Below are 19,957 nucleotides of genomic sequence, written 5' to 3' on the forward strand. Positions count from 1 at the left end.
ACAAGAAAGCTGGGTGGCTTGGTGCTGCTCCAGAGGACTGGCAATACCACAGACAGAGGCCAATACGGCTTAGGAGCCTCTCCCTCAGAGGGTAGAGAAGAATAGAGCATGTGTCCAACGTTCTGGCTTTTCAAGGGACTGCCCAAGGAACTCACGGCTGCCTTGCTTGCCTCTTGATGGGACCTGGCACATTCTAGATGCCTGAGAATTGCTGAGAACAAAAAAAGGGCTGGGTGGCATGATAACAGACATGAGAGGGAGTGAGAGATTATGAGATGCTGGCAGGGTGGAAGGGAGGGATCAGCAAATCCCTCTAACGAAGAAGCTACAAAGACAAGCCCAGAGAAGATAGAACGACAGAAAAGGTTTAAGAGGCCTCCAGAATCTCTAGCCAGGTTAATTGTATTTTTTATTATTATTAATTGTATTTTTGATAATGGCCATTCTAATAGGTATTAGGTGATATCTCATTGTGGTTTTGATTTGCATTTCCCTGATGATTAGTGAATTTGCACATGTTTTCATGTGCCTCTTGGCCATTTGTATGTTTTCTTTGGAAAATGTCTATGCAGGTCCTCTGTCCAGTTTTTAATCAGTTGTTTTTTTGTTATTGAGTTGTGAGTTCTTTATATCTTGGAAATTAACCCCTTATCAGAGATACAGTTTGCAAATATTTTCTCCCATTTTGTTAATTATTTCTTCTGCTGTGCAGAAGTTTTTAGTTTGATGTAGTCCTGCTTTTATTCATTTTTGCTTTTATTTCTTATACTTCTGGTGTTATATCCAAAAATGTCATTGCCAAGACTACTGTCAAGAAACTTTTTCCATATGTTTTCTTCTAGGAGTGTTACCGTTTCAGTCTTTAATCCATTTTGAGCTAGTTTTTGTGTATGGTTAAGATAGAGGTCCAATTCCATTCTTTTGCATGCAAATACCAGTTTTCCCAACGTCATTTATTGAAGAGACTATCCTTTCCATTAATCTGTCTTTTTCAATTTCTTTTATCAGTGTCTTACAGTTTTCAATATACAAATCTTTCCTCTCTTTGGTTAGATTTGTTCCTAAGTATTTTATTGTGTTTTTTTTTTTTCCTGCTACTATACATGGGGTTGTTTTCTTTATTTCTTTAAAAAATTTTGTTGTTAGTGTATAGAAAGGCAACTCATTTTTCTATGTTGATTTTGTAAGCTGTAATTTTACTGAATTTGTTTATTAGTTCTAACAGGTTTTTAGTTGAGCCTTTAGGGTTTCCTATATATAAGAGCAGGTCATCTGCACACAATTTTCCTTCTTCCTTTCTGATTTGGATGCCTTTTATTTCTTTTTACTGCCTAATTGCTATGGGTAGCACTTCCATACTTGGTTCAATAGGAATGGTTGGTGTTGGCAGCCTTGTTTCTAATTTTAGAGGAAAAGCTTTCAGCTTCACCACTGAGTATTAAGTTAGCTGTGGTTTTGTCATACATGATCTTTATTTTATGTTGAAGTATGTTCCTTGCATACCCACTTTGGTGAGAGAATTTATCATGAAACGGCACTGAGTTTGTCAAAGCTTTATCTGCATCTGTTGAGATGATCAGATGATGATTTTTATCCTTGATTCTATTAATGTGGTATATCGCATTTACTGATTTGTATATGTTAAACCATCTTTGCATCCCAGGGATAAAACCCATTTGATAATAGTGCGTGATCCTTTTAATGCGCTATTGAAAAAAGAGACTCACTTTAGATTGAAGGACACAGACAGACTGAAAATGAAAGGATCGAAAAAGATATTCCATATAAATGGTAACCAAAAGAGAACAGAGGTAGCCATACTTGTAACAGTGAAAATAGACTTTAAGTCAAAAATTATCACAAGAGACAAAGAAAGACATTATATAACCACAAAGGGTCAATTCACAAGGAAAATATACAAATTATAAATATACATGTACCTAACACACATACATATACATATTTATATACATATAAATATACATGTACCTAATATATGAAACAAACACTGACAAAACTGAAAGGAGAAATAAACAGGAAATTTCAATATTCCACTTTGGAGAATGGATAGAACATCCAGACTGAAGATCAATAAGGAAATAGAGAACTTGAACACTATAGACCAAATGCACCTAGCAGACATATATAGAATGTTCCATCCAACTGCAGCAGAATACACATTCTTATTAAGCACACATGGAACATTCTCCAGGACAGATCACATGATAGGCCACAAAACAGATCTCAAGGAATTTAAAAGATTAGAATCACATTAAGTGTTTTTTCTGTCCACAAAGGAATAAAACTAGAAATCAGTAGAATGAAACTAGGGGCGCCTGGGTGGCTCAGTCGTTAAGTGTCTGCCTTCAGCTCAGGTCATGATCCCAGGGTCCTGGGATCGAGCCCCACATCAGGCTCCCTGCTTGGCGGGAAGCCTGCTTCTCCCTCTCCCACTCCCCCTGCTTGTGTTCCCTCTCTTGCTGTCTCTCTCTGTCAAATAAATAAATAAATAAAATCTTTAAAAAAAAAAAAAAGAATTAAACTAAAAAATTCTCAAATACATGGAAACAATATACTTTTTAATAACCAATAAGAAATCTGGTTAATTTGGGTCAAATAAGAAATTAAAAGGGAAATTAGAAAATATCTTGGGACAAAGGAAAATGAAGACACCACACCAAAACACATGGGATACATCAAAAGCATTATTAAGAGGGAAATTTATAGCAATAAATTCCTTCATTAATAAAGGAAGTCTTAGGGTGCCTGGGTGGCTCAGTTGGTTAAGCATCTGACTCCTGATTTTGGCTCAGGTCATGATCTTAGGATTGTGAGATCGAGCCCCACATCAGACTCATGTGCTGGGCATGGAGCCTACGTAAGATTCTCTCTCTCCCTCTCCCTCGGCCCCTCCCGGACATGCACGTGTGCTCTCTCACTCTCTCTCTCAAATAAATAAATAAAATCTTAAAAAAAAAGAAGGAAGTCTCAAATAACCTAATTATAGACCCTCAAGAAACTAAGAAAAGAACAAATTAAGCCTAAAGTTAGTAGGAGCAAGGAAATAATAAAGATTAGAGAGTAAATCAATGAAATTTAGAATAGAAAAATAGAAAATGAAACTAAGAGTTGGTTTCTTAAAATTGTAAACAAAATTGACAAGCCTTTAGCAAGACTAAATAAGAAAAAGAGAAGACTTAAACAAATGAAATCAGAAATGAAAAAGGAGACATTACAATTGAGGCCACAGAAATAAAAAGGACTTAAAAAGACTAATATAAACAATTATATGCCAAACTGTATAACCTAGAATGGATAAATTCCTAGAAACACACAATTGACCAAGACTGAATCATGAGAAACAGAAAATCTGAACAAATCTATAACTAATAGGAGATTAAATCAGTAGTCAAAAACCTCTGAACAAAGAAAAGCCAGAGATCGGATTGCGTCACTGCTGAATTCTACAAAACATTGAAAGAATTAACACCAATCTTTCTTAAACTCTTCAAAAACTTAGAGGAAGTAACACTTTCAAACTCATTTTGTGAGGCTGGCATTACTCTGATGCCAAAGCCAGACAAAAACACTACAAGAAATTAAAACTACAGGCCAACATCCCTGATGAATTAAAGATGCAAAACTCAACAAAATAGTAGCAAACCAAATTCAACAGCACATTAAAAGGATCATACACCATGACCAAGTGAGATTTAACCCAAGAGTGCAAGGATAGTTCAATATTAAAAAGATGCAGAAAAGGCACTTGACAAAAACTCAACACCGTTTCATGTTAAAAACACTCAGCAGACTGTGAATAGAAGGAAATGACTTTAACATTAAAAAGGTCATATATGAAATGTCCATGATAATATCATACTCAAAGCTGAAAGTTCTTAGGAACAAAGCAAGTATGCCCACTCTTACCATTTCTATGTAACATAGTACTGGACCTAGACACAGCAATTAAGCAAGAAAAATAAGACCTTCAAATAGGAAAGAAATAACTAAAATGAGTCCACCTTGCAGATGATATGATCTAATATGTTGAAAACCCTGAAGATCACACACACACACACACACACAAACTGTTCGAATAAATGCAGTTAGTAAAGTTGCAGGATACAAAAATCAATATACAAAAATCAGTCTCATTTCTATATACTAAAAATAAACTATCCAAAAAGGAAGTTAAGAAAACAATCCCATATAACAGCATTAAAAAGAATAAAATATACCAAGGAGGTAAAGGATTTGTGCTCAGAAAACTGTGAAACATTTGTAAAACAGACTAAAGATTCACATAAATGGAAAGACATCCCCTGTTCATGGATGGAAGACAATATTATAATGCCCAGGCTACCCAAATTGATCCACAGATTCATTGCAATCTCCATCAAAATCCCAATGATTTTTTAAATAGAAATAGAAAAAACAACTCTAAAATTCATATGAAACCACACACACACACAAAAAAACCCAAATAGCAAAAATAATCTTGAGAAAAAAGAACAAAGCTGGAGGACTCACACTTCTTGTTTTAAAACATATTACAAAGCTATAGTAAGCAAAAACAGTATGGTACTAGCATAAGGACAGACACATATATCAACAGAACAAAATGGAGAGCCCAGAAATAAACTTACACATATACAGTCAACTGACCTTTGACAAGGCTGACAAGGATGAAAGGATAGGCTCTTCAATACTATGTTGGGAAAACTGGATATCTACATTCAAAAGAATGAAATTGGACCCTTATCTCACACCATATACAAAAATTAATTCAAAGTACATTAAAGATTTAAATATAAGACCTGAAACAGTAAAGCTCTTAGAAGAAAACATGGAGGAAAGGTTTCCAAACATTGGTCTTGGCAATAATTTCTGGTATAAGAGACCAAGGGCACAGACGACAGAAGGAAAATAGAAAAGTGGGACCACAAGCTAAAAAACTTCCACACAGCAATCAAGCAATCAAGCAATCAATAGAGTAAAAAGGCAACCTATGAAATGAGAGAAAATATTTTCAAACCATATATCTGTAAGGGATTAATTTCCAACATATAATTAACTCCTACAACCAAATAGCAAAATGCCAAATTACTCAATTTAAAAAAATGGCAGAAATCTTGAATAGACATTTCTCCAAAAAAAAGACATACAAATAACCAACTGGTATATGAAAAGATGTTCAACATCAGTAATCATCAAGAAAATTAAAACTCACAACTGCAATGAGATATTACCTCATACCTGTTAGGATGGTCATTATCAAAGACAGTAACAGAAAACAAGTGTTGGTGAAGATGTGGAGAAATTGGAACCCCTGTTTACTACTGGTGGGATTGTAAAATGATGCAGGTGCTAAGGAAAACAATATGGCAGTTCCTCAAAAAAATAAAAAGCAGAACTACTATATGACCTCACAATTCCATATTTGGGTATTTATCCAAAAAAACTGAAATAAGGATATCCACGAGCTATCAGCACTCCTATGTTCATTGTAGCATTATTCACAACAGCCAAGACATAGAAACAAGCTAAATGTCCATCAATGGATGAACAGATAAACATAATGTGGAATATACATACAATGGAATATTATCCAGCCATGAAGAAGACGTCACATGCTACGATATGAATGAACATTGAGGATATTATGGTAAATGAAATAAGCCAGTTACAAAAGGACAAATATTACATTCAGTAGTATCTAAAGTAGTCAAACTCATAAAAGCAAAAAGTGGAATGGTGGTTGCCAGGGGCTGGTGGGAGGAGGAAATGAAGAACTGTTATTTGACGGATATAAAGCTTCAGTCATGCAAGACGAAAACATTCTAGAGGTATGCTATACACCCCTATACTTATCGCTAATAATACTGTACACTTAAAAACAGGGTAAATCTCATGTTATGTTTTTTAGCACAATATTTTAAAAAGTGTCATAAGAAGCCAAAGGAAGAGCATGTTTAAGAACAGAAGTATAGGGCGCCTGGGTGGCTCAGTTGGTTAAGCGACTGCCTTCAGCTCAGGTCATCATCCTGGAGTCCCGGGATCGAGTCTCGCATCGGGCTCCCTGCTCAGCAGGGAGTCTGCTTCTCCCTCTGACCCTCCTCCCTCTCATGCTCTCTGTCTCTCATTCTCTCTCTCAAATAAATAAATAAAATCTTTAAAAAAAAAAAAAAGAACAGAAGTATAGTCAAACACATCAAATGATGCTGAAAGATCAAATAAGATGATAAAGAATTAACCATTAGCTTTAGAAAAACACAGATCACTAGCAACCTTGATAAAAACAATTTTAGTGCAGTGTTAGGGAAATAATGAGATTAGCATGGGCTAGAGAGAGAAAAGGGAATAATTTCAAGACAGAGGGGATGTTTTTACAAATATCACAGAGAACTAGCACAGTGGAGAGAAAGGCTGGTATGGAGCCAGAGGGCTTTTTTTTTCTTTTAGACAGGGGCAATAATAATATGTTTGTGTACTGACTAGAGTGATCCAGCAGAGGTAGAGAAAAATAGTGACACGAGAGAGAGGGGATGAATTTGGGAGTAAACTCTGAGGAGATTTGAGTGGATGGGATCCAGGCCACAAGTAGAGAAGGTGGACTTAGGGAGGAGCAGATCCAGGAATTTCTCTTACATAAAGAAAATGCAGAAATAGATGCAGGTAAGTTGCTGGGTTAATGGTGGGAAACCGAGGAAGTTCTTCTCTGTACGTATTTTTTATATAAAATATAAGGTGATGTCATAAGTTTAGGGTGAGGTGGGAAGGCAGTGCTGATTTAAGGAGCAAGAAGAGATATGAAAGTATTATCTCAGAGAAAAGGAAAAGGAATTTAATGGCAATAAGAAATAAGAGATGTGGTCAGAAAGTTCTAGTGAGTTGAGGCATCCAGGCCGTGTAATTTCTTCCGCCACACCCCAGTAATGTTTAGCTACTGAAGTTTTCTGGGATTGGAATAGGTAAAAAAAAAAAAAAAAAAAAAATAGAAGTTGACGGAGTTGAAGTTTTTCCAGGTAAGCAGAACAAAAGTGAGATAAGAGAATTAAGGACATTTTCAAGGCTGGTACTCTAATGCCAGACCCAAGGAATTTGAGCAGCTATAAAGAGAAATAAGGACATGGCAGGGGAGGGGGTGATAAGGACTAACAAAACTTAGTTCTGTAGCCTTCCCTTCTAGCAACCTTCAAGTCAGTATTTTTACATCCCCTTGACCACCTTCCCCCAACCTCTCCCCTGGAGAAAAGCCCAGGGCTGGACACGGCAGGAGTGTTTTTAGAGCTAACTCTGCTAAAGACAGCCCTGGTCTTCCTTCTCCTCTTTCTCCTCCTCCCTCCACAGGAGAGTGTGGCCTGAGACATGCACTGAGTTCCCATTTGCCCATTAGGATGCCTTTAAGCGCATCTTCCTCTTTACCACCCCACAAACCAGAGGGGACTTCCAGGAAAGCCTAGTAGGCAACTAAAATTGCCATTCATCATAGTCCACTTTTCTTCGTGAAATAAAGTCTCCAAGTGAATCAAGGAACACAACCATCATTTATAACATTGTCTAAGGATAAACATGGCTGCTTCCTAAAAATTAATTCACAGGAAGAATTCTATGTGAAACATAGTATTAGCTGGCATTTAAGATAAAGTGGTAACAGAGCTGTCCATTTCCAGGGTCTGTGATGAAATATAGGGACATAACAAGAGCGTATCTAACGATCAATGTGCCATCTGCTTCAGGACCTGGTCTCCGGAGGTGACTAATCCTGGCTGCTTCTCAAGAACGTTTAACCATCTCCTTCTGCCCCTCTTCCTGACCCATCTTCCTCTCTTAATAGAGCATAATAAAAGCATATGGCTCTAGAAAAAGCTTCTGGCAGAATTCCATCTGAAGCATGGTAAATTTCTCTCTCACTCTTCCCTGCCTTCTGGAATATAGGATTTAGATACTTTTCTGGCCTCCAATCTGAGATCCTAACCCACACAAAGAAGGAGAAATAAGAGAATACATAAGCTTCTTGAGGGTATCAAATGCTTGTGTCTAGAAGTTCCTTGAGTACCCATTAAGGTGACATGTTCTCCCGTTGCCCAAACTAATGCTTTTTGGTAAGAGGCGGTGTCATTGGTAGTAATAGGAAAAATTTCTAGATTAGCAGAGCTGACCCCTTTGATTAACAATAGTTAAAATCTGTGCATATATATGCATGTATGCATGAGATTTAACCTTTTCTTTAAGGCTCAGAGCACATCTCTTACGCTACTATTCTGCTTTCAAATAATGGAGGTGTTAGCAATTACTTTAGGTATGTCCGTTTATTTGGCTCTATTTATGTTTTCCCAGGCTTCTCCCCAGGAACAATATGGACCCCAACTGCTTTCTTACCCTGGACCTGTCTGGAGATAGGATTAGTTAGGTAGCACCCACCAGAGGTCTACTTATTGGGGAGGGGAGGAAAACAAGTCCCTTGGAAAAGTAGTGAAATGCACTACATGTGTGTACATACACACATGTGCACACAGAGAGTGGGCTAAAATTGAGAATAATGCAGAGTATAGAGCAAAGTCTATTCTAAATATTATCCTCCATCCAGCCCTCATAAACTCATATGTGAGTCCTAGGGTAAGGGTGCAACAACAACAAAAAAAAAAAAGAAAGAAAAAGAAAAAAAAAGAATCAATATAAATTCAAAAAGCTCTTTTGTTGACATCCATCCTAGGCAAAAAGATTGAAGGGTTCTGTGTTGGCACTCATAGCTCTAGCAGGGATGGCAGACAGGGTCAGCAGAGGTGGGCATCTGCAGCTTCCACAGTGGGGAACCCAGCCCTGGGAGCCTTTGACTACAGTGGAATCCAGGGCCCTTGTTACACACTAACATCCTTAATGTTGGGTCTCTGCAGACATAGCGTGGGCCCTGGTGGGACTGCCAGCAGCAGTGGTATTTTAGGTATAAAAATTATGGAAGCACAGTTCCTCTAGATGTCTCATCAGCAAAAGTGACAACTCCTCAAAGCTTCCCCAAAACAGGAAGGAAGAAAAATGGCAGACACCATGTATGTAGTAGTCCCCCAAATCAGCTTATAATGCATACTTAAGAATTTGTCCAGAGGTTTTTAGAACTATTTGGAAGTCCACTAAAGAGGTGCTTGGGAAGAGTGAAAATGGACACTCTAACATGATTCTGATTTTACTTTGGGGTGGCAGGGTTTAGGAAAACCTACCTTCTGTGTCCTTGTGTCTTCATTTCTTAGCCTTCCCTCACGAATATTCCCTATATTACTGCTGATGTATGGCACTCAACAGTCTCATTCCTCTTCTTTGTAATTCGCGCTTTCCATTTTGATTGGGTAGGGTTGGAATTAAGTATGAGAAACTCTAAGTAAAGATACGAAAAATTTTCGTAAGGGTAAAGTGTGTAAGCCTTAACATATAAACATTGTGTTATCCATTTTAGCAAATTGAGGGTTTTTTAAAAATGTCAGCTCATTTGGAACACTGATTATGCTCAATAACTAAAATTCCAGTAAGTTTGTTATAACCACATTCATGTTTCTATTCCATGTCAACCATGCTTCAAATAAATGAGGCATGGTTTGCAAATACAAGCAAGATTGGTCATTTCCTTTTTAATAAAAAATCAATTTACTGGCTTTCTGATGCTGATTTTGCCTTCATGATACCACTTTTACTCAAGAGCAATATGGAAAAGTTTAGCTTATAGATAAATTGAATGACTCTGTAACCTATAAATGCAACAATAGTAGCTGGGCCTTTAACACAACAAAGAATGAGACCAAATGGACAAAGATGCAACACAGGGATGTTTCCTAAATTGCCATTAGCGACCTCTAGCATCACCAAATGGGCTGAATTTAAGTGCTGTTGATGGCTGATAGCAGTACTTTAAGGAAATGAGGGGAAAGGTTTTACATTTATCACAGCGACCTAATTTGAACACTTAGGTAGCAATTAAGTCACATTTATGTTCAAGGTGCATGATGAACTATAATATGAGTTATCACTGTGTTCCCAACCTGGGCCATTAGCCTTGAGTCAAATACCCACCTTCTGGCTCTAAGCCTGATTATAAATTTGAACACTCATAAATAGACTGCATGGTCCGAAAGAAAGAGCTTAGTCAAAGATGTATATTTAAATTTGGCTCTGCCACTTACATAAAGGATCCCCTTAGAGCTACCCTAAAGCAGTGTTTTTCCAACTATAAATGTGTATATAAGTCACCTCGGGTTCTTGTTAAGTGCTGATTATGATTAAATTGGTCTGAGGGGTGGAATCTGAGATACATTTCTACCTCTCCTGGTCCCTGGACTAACTGTGAGTAGCAAGGCCTTGGAGGTTTATTGACAGAACATGGAGAAAACATGTGTGCACATGAGAAAACATTTTGTAAGCTGTAAAATGGCCTCAGTGTCACTTTATATTAATAGGTGGTGATTCAGTTCAGCTCATCAAGAAAAAGTCCCAGAATAAATGATGTTCCAGATACGTAATTTTTCTTTTTCAGCAAAATCAAAAACAAAACTGGAAACTGGAAAGGCAACACAAAAAAGGTATTCATCCTAAACAATTTTGTTGCTTTTTGGTTGCTCTCAAAGATTAACTTTGTATCACCATCCTAACTAAAATGATGGGAAAAAAACAAACAAAACAACTCTGCTTTTTGAAAGATTAGACCCAATCGTACAATTAGACCCAATTGTAGATTTGTCCTGTAGATGGTCTCATCCCAATCAAAATAGAAATAGTAAGTTACAAAGAAAAGGAAGAAGACAGCTGGCTCCAGAAATACTGGCAACAAGAAGAAGAGATTGTTGTGAGGAAAGAAATGAAAAACTAACAAAAGCAGACATAAGAACACAGAAATCAGAGCTGTATAAACATCTAGTTTCTCTAAGTAAAACTGCTCTTTTTCATTGCATTTCATGGCATTTTCTGGAAGAAATGAACAAAATCATCAGGTATGATTATTGATCTCCAGAGCATTTCTGTGTTCCTTATCTAAAGCACAATCAACAATTCCTGTTGAAGTGTCAGTTCAAAAACTGACCCCTGTACACAGAGGACATGAAGAGACCAAAGAAAGAAGCAGGCCGCCCCAGGCTGTAAGGTGTCAGGTTTCATAAGCAAGGGAACCTACATGCAAGACTTGTTTTTGCGTGGCCGCAAGAAGAGTAGATCTTCGCACGCACCAACGGGAATCTTAAGACTTTATACAGAGGCCTTGCCTGGGTTCAGTCACGTGCATGGCCAGATGGTCTCAATAACGACTCAACTCTCTTAAGGCAGCGTCCTTGAAAGGGCTTCAGCTGTGGGAACAGTGGGTGGAATGCACATTTCTAAGGCTAGGGGCAGGGGTGAGGAGCTTCTGATTGCTGGGGTCCATCTTTAGGGTCAGCTGGAGGTCTCAGCCTCTCCAGGAACTCCAACACCAAGGAAATATACACTCTCTCTGAGTTCCAATACCACAATATTTTGGCCAATCTTTCATTATTACACGGTCAGTTTGCTGTATTATGTGAAGATTTTCATCACCTATCAGAAAACGTATGGCAGAACCCTCCCGTGGAATAAAAAACACTTCCTGATCTTTCAGATTTTGGACAGAATGACTCCTTATCGTAGACCTAGATCACCAACACCTTACCCAGATCAAGCAAAAAGCTTGCTTTCTCCCATGATGGGTCTCTTTACCATGTTCTGGAGGCGCCATGATTATAAAGTTAGAACTCTCCGCAGAGATGCCAGAAATTCATCACACTCACTTTCATCTGAATTTTACCATTTGTCTTCCTGCTTCCATTTCTGTTTATTCTCTCTCACCTGTCTGTAGTGACAGGAAGCATCACTTCTTTGCACTAGCCCTGGGGAATCTGGGTCAGCTGCCCCAAATGGGTGGCCTCTTAATTAAGCTGCTCTTCACTCCCTGGTTGCTTCACCTAAGAAAACCTGAACTTTGAGGATGACCGAGCACTCGTTCCCCTCCACAGAAACACTTGTATGGTGCATCAGGAGTGGTTTTAAATGGTGGAGATAATTACTTAATTCAAGCTGTAGCAACTGGCCAAGTAAACATGTAGCAGCCAGGAAGCTATTAGCATGATTTTAAGGCAATTATTCCATTAGTGTTTAATAGTCTCCAATTAGTCTTCTCTATCAAAGTTTGAATGTCTTTTTTCCTCCAAAAATTCTCACAGTTGAGTAATGCAGAAAAGTACCAAACCCATTTTTACACCTAGATTTTATACATCTGGATCTACCAAACCGACTTTACAAAATCAGGGGGAAATTCAGGGGTGTGGATTTGGTGAAACATGGCTGGTTTTTTTTTCTTCTCAGAAGTACTGGGGGTAAGAATGGGAGGCTTTGTAGGGGAGTCACTTTGAGTATAATATTAAGAAGGTCTGAGAAAGCAGTGAAAATTCCCACTGCATCCAATGCCACAACCCCTCTTAGTATTATACTCAAAATGGATCCCATGCAAAGCCTCCCAATCTTACCCCCAGTGCCTCTACTGGAACACAAACAGAATATCAAAGTCTCTGACCTCAGGTTTTCACTTTGTCCCATGGGGAGAAAAGGAAAATTGCCCTGTATCCTGCTAATGCCTAGTTCCTTGTCCCCTCACCCTGGTTAGTAGCTGTTGCTACTGAGCCATCCAGATACAAACCCTAATGCATTTCCCTCGAAAATTCCTAGGAGACTTTCCCTAAGGACCACTTTGGGGGTCAGATCACTGATCTGATGGTAAATTACTTGCCCTCACTGAGCTGCAATTTTTACATCTATGAAGTGGAGTTAATGGTAGTAGCAGCACTGTCTCCTTGATGAGGTTTGGGGAAGCGTTCTGTGGTCTGGTGTACATACGAGGGTTTTGAAAAGTGAATTACAGAAATGTAATAGAGATTCTGACATACTGTCCCTCGTAACTAGCAATGTGAACTTAGGCTTTTTTACTCCCTGTGTATCTGGCGAGTCACCTGCCAGAAGGCTGGCATCAGAGTCCTTGCCTTTATTACTTTCTATATGTACGGAAATGCTCAGGAGAGATCGTATGAAAGCAACTGTCTAAAAACCACATAAAGAGGAAGCAAAGACGATTGGAACGTGGAACTGTGGAAGTAAGAGTGAAATTTTGCCAACAAAGTTGTGCACTTTCTACTGTCTCCTTCAAAAGAGCAATCCCCAGGCTCAACCAGGTAGCAGGGTAAGTGCACAGTGGAGAAGCGGGGTGGTCTTTTCCTTGGAGATACCTGGGCTCTTGGGAGGCTACCTCTTGAAGAAGGGCAAAAGGAGACCGACAAACCCTTCCTTCAGGGATTGGTGCTCAGAGTGCAGCCTGTGCCTGTCAGCAGCCAAACATCCACTTGACTAACGACCATTGATCTGAGTTACTGATCAATTCCAGAGCTGCTGGTTAGAGCTTTTTGGGATTTTTCAAAGGAACCCTTCACTTCCTCCCCCCCCCCCCCCGCCCCTTTCCTCTTTATTGTGTCTTCCTCCAGTGGCTGAGAGGGGGCGCTGGATGGGGTAGATCAAGAGGAGACAGACCAGAAGGTTGAACTTGATAACCGGGCAGAGCTCGGGGCAGGGGTGGACTACCTGTGGGTAAATTGCCCTCTAGCCGGCTCCTGGGAGAATCGGGCATCTGCACCCTCAGCACAAGCGAAAAGTCAAATTGGTAACGAAGTATGGCCGTGTCCCCAGCGGTCACCGTACTACTCCGCCCTGAAACATCCCTCTCTCCTGCACACCTGAGTTAGGGGCTATTGCACGCTCCCGCCCCCAGAAACCCGCCTAGTCCTCTGATCTGAGCCGCGCGCGCCATGCTGAAGCCTCTGGATCCCTCGCGTCTCGTCCTCGCTTTGCCCGGACTTCTTTCCTTCTGGGCTGTCTGGACGCTCGCATACTCCCCTTTCCCCTTTGGTTTGCCTGTGAATCCCACCCCTCCGCCGCTGCTCACGCAGGTTCCCCCGCCGGGCTTCTGTCCCGAGCAACAGACGCACGGTCCGCAAGGGGTTGCTTTCCGGACCCGGGCGCTACACGTTGCCAACAGCACTTGAATCAGAATCCCGACGGTGACCACCCGGCCAAGCCCGCCGGGTCCACGCAGACCAGGAAGCGGCGCCCTGCGCCCCTCGCTCCCTTCAGCTCCCGGTCAAGGGCAGTGATCACGCCGCCGCGGGTCCCTGAACTTTCCTCGCTCTCAGGGAAGCGCTTTGTCTCTTTAAAGGAGACTGGGGACCAATATGAAAGACTCGGGTAGGTTCTAACCGAGAAATCTACCAAATCCGCTCCATTTCGTGACAGGGATGGAGTCGGAGGTCCACGAGCCGGAGCCGAGCCCTCAGGACACCCGCTCGCGCTCCCCGCGCTCTGTCACCCCACAGACCCAGAAGTCGCCCCCCCCCAAGTCTGCGGGGAAAACCGTGGGAGGGGGGCTCAAGGCGGATCCTGGAGCCGAGGCACCCCCGTGCCCCAGCCCTCTCGCACAGCCTGCCTGCTTCCAAAGCCCAGTGCAACAGCAGTCACCTTGCCTCGCCGCGCCACGGTCCCCAGAGGTTTGCAAAACGCCAGAGGCCCGAGGCTCCCAGGCACGCGCTCGCCTGGCCGGAGCCCCACCCCTGGGGACGAGTTTCCCTCCCTCGGGCGGCGTGGCAAGTTACCACTTCGCGGCAGATTATGCAGGGCGGGGCAGGGGGAGCGCCCCGTCGGCAGCCTCCGCGCGCCTACCTGGGATGGCTAAATTGGTGAGGGGGATGCTGTGGATGCTCTGCGGCAGAGTTGCCATCCAGTCGGCGAATTTCAGCTCGTTCTTCCCCTGAGACGAGGCCATCGTGCCGGTCGGCGTGCCGCGCGCTGGTCCCCGCACTCCCCGGCAGGCTGGCAGGCTGCGGCCGCTAATCCGATGTTTGCTCCGGCCCGGCTGGAGTTTACGCTCCGCTCTGCGCCACACCCACAGGATGGCGCAGACACACGCTAATTTTAATAATTATTCAAAACACCCCATGCTCCCCTAGCGCCTCCGCCAGACTCCGCTGGAGCTTTTGTTCCTGACGTCCGCGCTCGGCTTTCTCCTCTCTCCCCTCCCTGCTCGACTCCCCCCTCCCGCCTCATCCCTGCTATGCGTCTCTGCCTTTTCTCGCCATGCTGCAGCTTTCCTTGTCTTCTTTTTAACTTGGTTCACGCAGCGGCTTTGCCCGTGGTTTTGCTCGGCCCTTTGATGTGACTTCCCGGTCCTGTTTGTAGGAAAGACAGTCTTGTGGTTGAACCTAAAATCCTAGAAGACTTGGGATGCTATCGCCTCCCGGGGAGCAGACTCTCATACTGGCTTTCAGGACTTTCCATTCTTACCAGAGAGCTTTCCTCTTTGTAAGCTACAACAGGTTGTGCCTCTCCTCAGCGAGAGCCCACAGCCCTGCTTACCACAAAATGGTGGTCTTTAATCACCACTTCGCCTAATTGTTGGGAGTAGTTGACAAGTGTGCTGTGAGCAAAGAGCCGTGAATTCCAGTGGTTCCTACTTAATCCCTGGTATCCTGTTCCAGACGTTTCAAGGTAAAAAGCACTTCAACCCCTTCGTTTCCTGGATCGTGAGAAATCGGTTATTGCTATGGAGAGAGCTGCCTGTGTCCTCTCTTTGTCATTTCTATGGCACTCAGGACAAGGTAAAGCCTGATGCTAGAAGAAAATCACATTTCCCAGTGACATACTATAATTATTGCCAGTAGCATTTGGTGGAATTTATTTGGCAGCATTCAAAATGATTTATGCGATTGTCTGATTTTTCATTCCTTGGCAGACTGGAGAGATGTATCTCTCTCAGGAGAAATCACTCATTGAGCCTCCAAAGAACTGTCTTGGTCCACCTGCTCTCAGATGAGAAAGAGAAGAGAAATCAAGTTTTACAAATGTGATGAGTCCAGGAGTGGCCTGAGGAATGTATAAGCAATGCACTGAAAATATGCTAGGTCTTTGCAACCCAAAGAATGTAGATGCAGTGGTGTGTAAATCCTGTTCCTAAAGTAAATGCTTTTAGTTTGGAGAAATGAAAACAAGGTAGGAGAGAGAGCTATAAAACCTGGGAATGATCATTTTACTTCAGTAAACCATCACAACACCAAAAACCACAACTAAAGCTTGCTTATTATAGGAGGATGCAGAGCCCACAGAATATTTACTCCAAAAGGGATGCACTGTGAGAAAGATGGAGAGAAGAGATCGTTCCTCACCCTTAGTGATCAAATTTTCCATTGCTTCCTAGAATCAATATATAGCTTCAAGAGAACAAGGTAGGGTTATCGTTCAGAATAAGAAAGAAATGTCCTAGGATTTTTTTTTCCCAAGATAAATCTTAATATTCTTGCTATCCCAGTAGGAGCCCACAAACCCTCTTGATTAGAGTGAAAATTTAGCTCACTATAAGATTCTAGGTCAAGAGACCTACAAATACCACCCTTCTGACTAATGTCGGTGCTCTGTCGGCATCATGGCAGGCCCTTTAGGAGAGAACTCAGATCTGGGAATCAGTTGCTCTGTCTAAATAGTTCGGGCAAGTTTTCTAGTGTCTGTCAGCCCTGGTTATCTCCATTATAAAATGGTGATAATAACTCAGAGATTTGTGGTGAAGCTTCCAGGAAAGAGTGTATATGAAAAAGCTTTGTTTTCAGCAAAGCATCATACAAAATGTGAGATTTATGTTTATTAAGATAACATATGTTTATTATCTTCATTGCCTTTTCTATCCTCACAGAGCATTCACTTTCAGGAGAATGAAATAATTATTAGATCTTGGGAATATTTTTTAATAAATTATACTTTAAAAACATGCCCCGTTCAAGTATGTTGAACCTATGTGTCTCTAAAAGGTTACAAAGCTTTTTTTTTTTTAAATGAAACCATTTTAAATGTTGAAGATAGTTGTCTTTATAAAGAACTGTATGAGGATGCAGAGAAAGGGGAACCCTCTTACACTGTTGGTGAGAGTGCAAGCTGGTGCAGCTTTACTCTGGAAAACAGTATGGAGGTTCCTCAAGAAGTTAAAAATAGAGCTACCCTATGACCCAGCAATTGCACTACTAGGTATTTACCCCAAAGATAAAAATGTAGAGATCTAAAGGGACACCTGCACCCTAATGTTTATAGCAGCAATGTCCACAACAGTCAAACTGTGGAAAGAGCCGAGATGTCCATCAACAGATGAATGGATAAAGAAGATGTGGTGCATAGACACCACAATAGATACCTATAGATATATTATACAATAATACAATAGAATATTACTCAGCCAGCAGAAAGGATGAATACTTACCATTTGCATCAACGTGGATGGATCTAGAGGGTATTATGCTGAGTGAAATAAGTCAATCAGAGAAAGACAATTATACAGTTTCACTCATATGTGGAATATAAGAAATAGCACAGAGGATCATAGGGGAAGGGAGGGAAAACTGAATGGGAAGTCAACAGAGAGAGAGAGAAAAAAACCATGAGAGACTTTAACTATAGGAAACAAACTGAGGGTTGCTGGAGGGGAGGTTGGGGGGAATGGGATAATTGGATGATGGGCATTAAGGAGGGCACGTGATGTGATGAGCACTGGGTGTTATACACAACTGATGAATCATTGAACACTACATCTGGACTGATCATGTACTATATGTTGGCTAATTGAATTTAAATAATAAAAAAAGAATTGTACACTGTATCTTTTGGTGAAGCAAACAATCCCTCTCCTGTTTTATCTGCTTTAAATTTCAGAATTTTTCATATATTGGTTTTGCATAAAATTTCACATTTCTAAGCATGCAATCCACCAGAAAAGACAGGGCTGGAAGTTGATAGTTCTGAATCTCTTTCCTAGCCTTATAATCAATATTTTAGGCAATTTTATGACCCAGTTTCCCCAACTTTCTTTTACCAGCTCTGCCACCACTTACTAAATGACATTAAGAAAATCATGTAATTTCACTGGGTTTTAGTTATCCCACTGTATTAGTCATGGTTCTCTAGAGAAATATATATATATATAATACATATATTATTATATATAAATATAAATAATTTTATATAATATAGATATATTTTTATTTTTATCATTTACATAAAACTTATATAATAAGAATAAGATATAAATAAATATAAAATATTAGTAAATATATATTACATATATATTTATATTTATAAATATATGTGGCAGGGAGCGAGGAAAGGAGAGAGGGGGGAAAAGAGGGAAGGAAGGACGAAGAGACAGATTTATTTAAGGAATTGGCTCATGTGATTGTGAGAGCTAGAAAACCTGAAAGGCAGGCCAGCACGCTGGTAACTCAGGTAGGATTTCTATGTTGCAGTCTTGAATAGGAATTCTTTAAGAAACCTGTCCCAGTTCTTAAGACCTTTCACTGATTGGATGAGGCCCACTAACATTATAGAAAATAATCTGCTTTACTCAAAGTCAAATAACTATGTATGCTAATCATATCCACAAAGACCTTCACAGCAGCATCTAGACTGGTGTTTGACTAAACCATTGGGCATCATAGTCTAACCAAGCTGACACATAAAATTAACCATCACAACCACTGGTAAACTAAACTAGAAGTTGTTACTGATCTCTAGGGCCCCTGTGACTCTGTTATTCTACAGCTCTGTTTCCTTTGTGATTCTTTCTCATGTGTATAGCTTCTGGAAATAGCAAGAGGAGGAATGAAAATATTTCCTTTTTTTTTTTTTTTTAAATCTATCCAGACAACTCAAGGTGCGGAATAGCATTTTCATCTCTACAACAGAGATGAGAAAATACTAGTAGTTTTTAATTGTGGTGTCAATAATAGCTAACCTTAAAAAACGGTTTTAAGCCTAAGTGAAAAGAGTAAAATAACTTGTTGCAATGGTTTCATGCTACTAATAAAACGTATTCATGTAATCTTTAGCTCTCCATTAAAACCGTACTATGCCCACTTTATACACATTACTGATTATTTGGAACATTTCCTTACTTCATATCCTCTTCCACTCTTAAACATACATGGCTCTCTTCCTAGAAATAAATCCATGCTTATATGGTCAATTAATCTATGACAAAGGAGGCTAGAATATAACTAGGGAAAAGACAGTCTCTTCAATAAATGGTGTTGGGAAAACTGGACAGCTGCATGCAAAAGAATGAACTGGACCACTTTCTTACACCATACACAAAAAATAAACTCAAAATGGATTAAACACGTAAATGTAAGACCTGAAACCATAAAAATCCTAGAAGAAAACATAGGCAGTAATTTCTTTGACATCGGCCTTAACAACATTATTGTAGATATGTCTCCTCAAGCAAGGGAAACAAAAGCAAAAATAAACTGACTGGAACCATGCTAAAATAAAAAGCTTTTGCACGGCAAAGGAAACTATCAACAAAACAAAAAGGTAACCCACTAAATGGGAGAAGATATTTGCTGATGATATATCTGATAAGGGGTTAATATCCAAAATACATAAAGAATTTATACAACTCAGCACCATAAAAAAAATAAGCCTCCTTTAGCATGCCTACCTGTTAGCATCTCACTGAGTGCCAAAAGACTTAGAACTTAGTAGAATTTGAGGGGCCATTACTAGCAAAATGTTTGATTTCTCATGGCATGGGAGTTGCTAGAGGTGGAGGGTGGCCTGGGAAGGAAGGATGAGACTCTTATAGGTTCATGTGCAGAATCAAAAAAAAAAAAAAAATCCCGAAACTATTTTACTCATTCTTGCTAAAAAAAATTATGACTATAATTATACCAGTGCTCATAGCAGAATTATTCACAATTGCCAAAAGGCACTGACAGATGAATGCCCATTGACGGATGAATGCATAAACAAAATGTGGTATAATTGTATGATGGAATATTATTCAGCTTTAAAAAGGAAAGAAATTCTGACCTCTGCTACATCATGGATAAACTGA

At 40.3% G+C, this 19,957-nt stretch overlaps 1 protein-coding gene across 1 annotated transcript in view; it reads right to left on the bottom strand.

Moving 5' to 3' along the window:
• The window catches only part of LOC118006399 (PI-PLC X domain-containing protein 3), a 165,707-nt gene extending 150,605 nt beyond the window's left edge, over positions 1-15,102 (bottom strand). Inside the window, exon 1 of the mRNA XM_034999022.1 lies at positions 14,749-15,102. Within this exon, the coding sequence (XP_034854913.1) occupies positions 14,749-14,851 (103 nt within the window). The 5' untranslated portion in view covers positions 14,852-15,102. The remainder of the gene's footprint in view (positions 1-14,748) is intronic.
• Between the last annotated feature and the right edge of the window lie 4,855 nt (positions 15,103-19,957).

The sequence above is a fragment of the Mirounga leonina genome, unplaced genomic scaffold (assembly GCF_011800145.1).
Source record: "Mirounga leonina isolate KUSES-001 unplaced genomic scaffold, KU_Mleo_1.0 Mir_96, whole genome shotgun sequence".
Lineage (NCBI taxonomy): Eukaryota > Metazoa > Chordata > Mammalia > Carnivora > Phocidae > Mirounga > Mirounga leonina.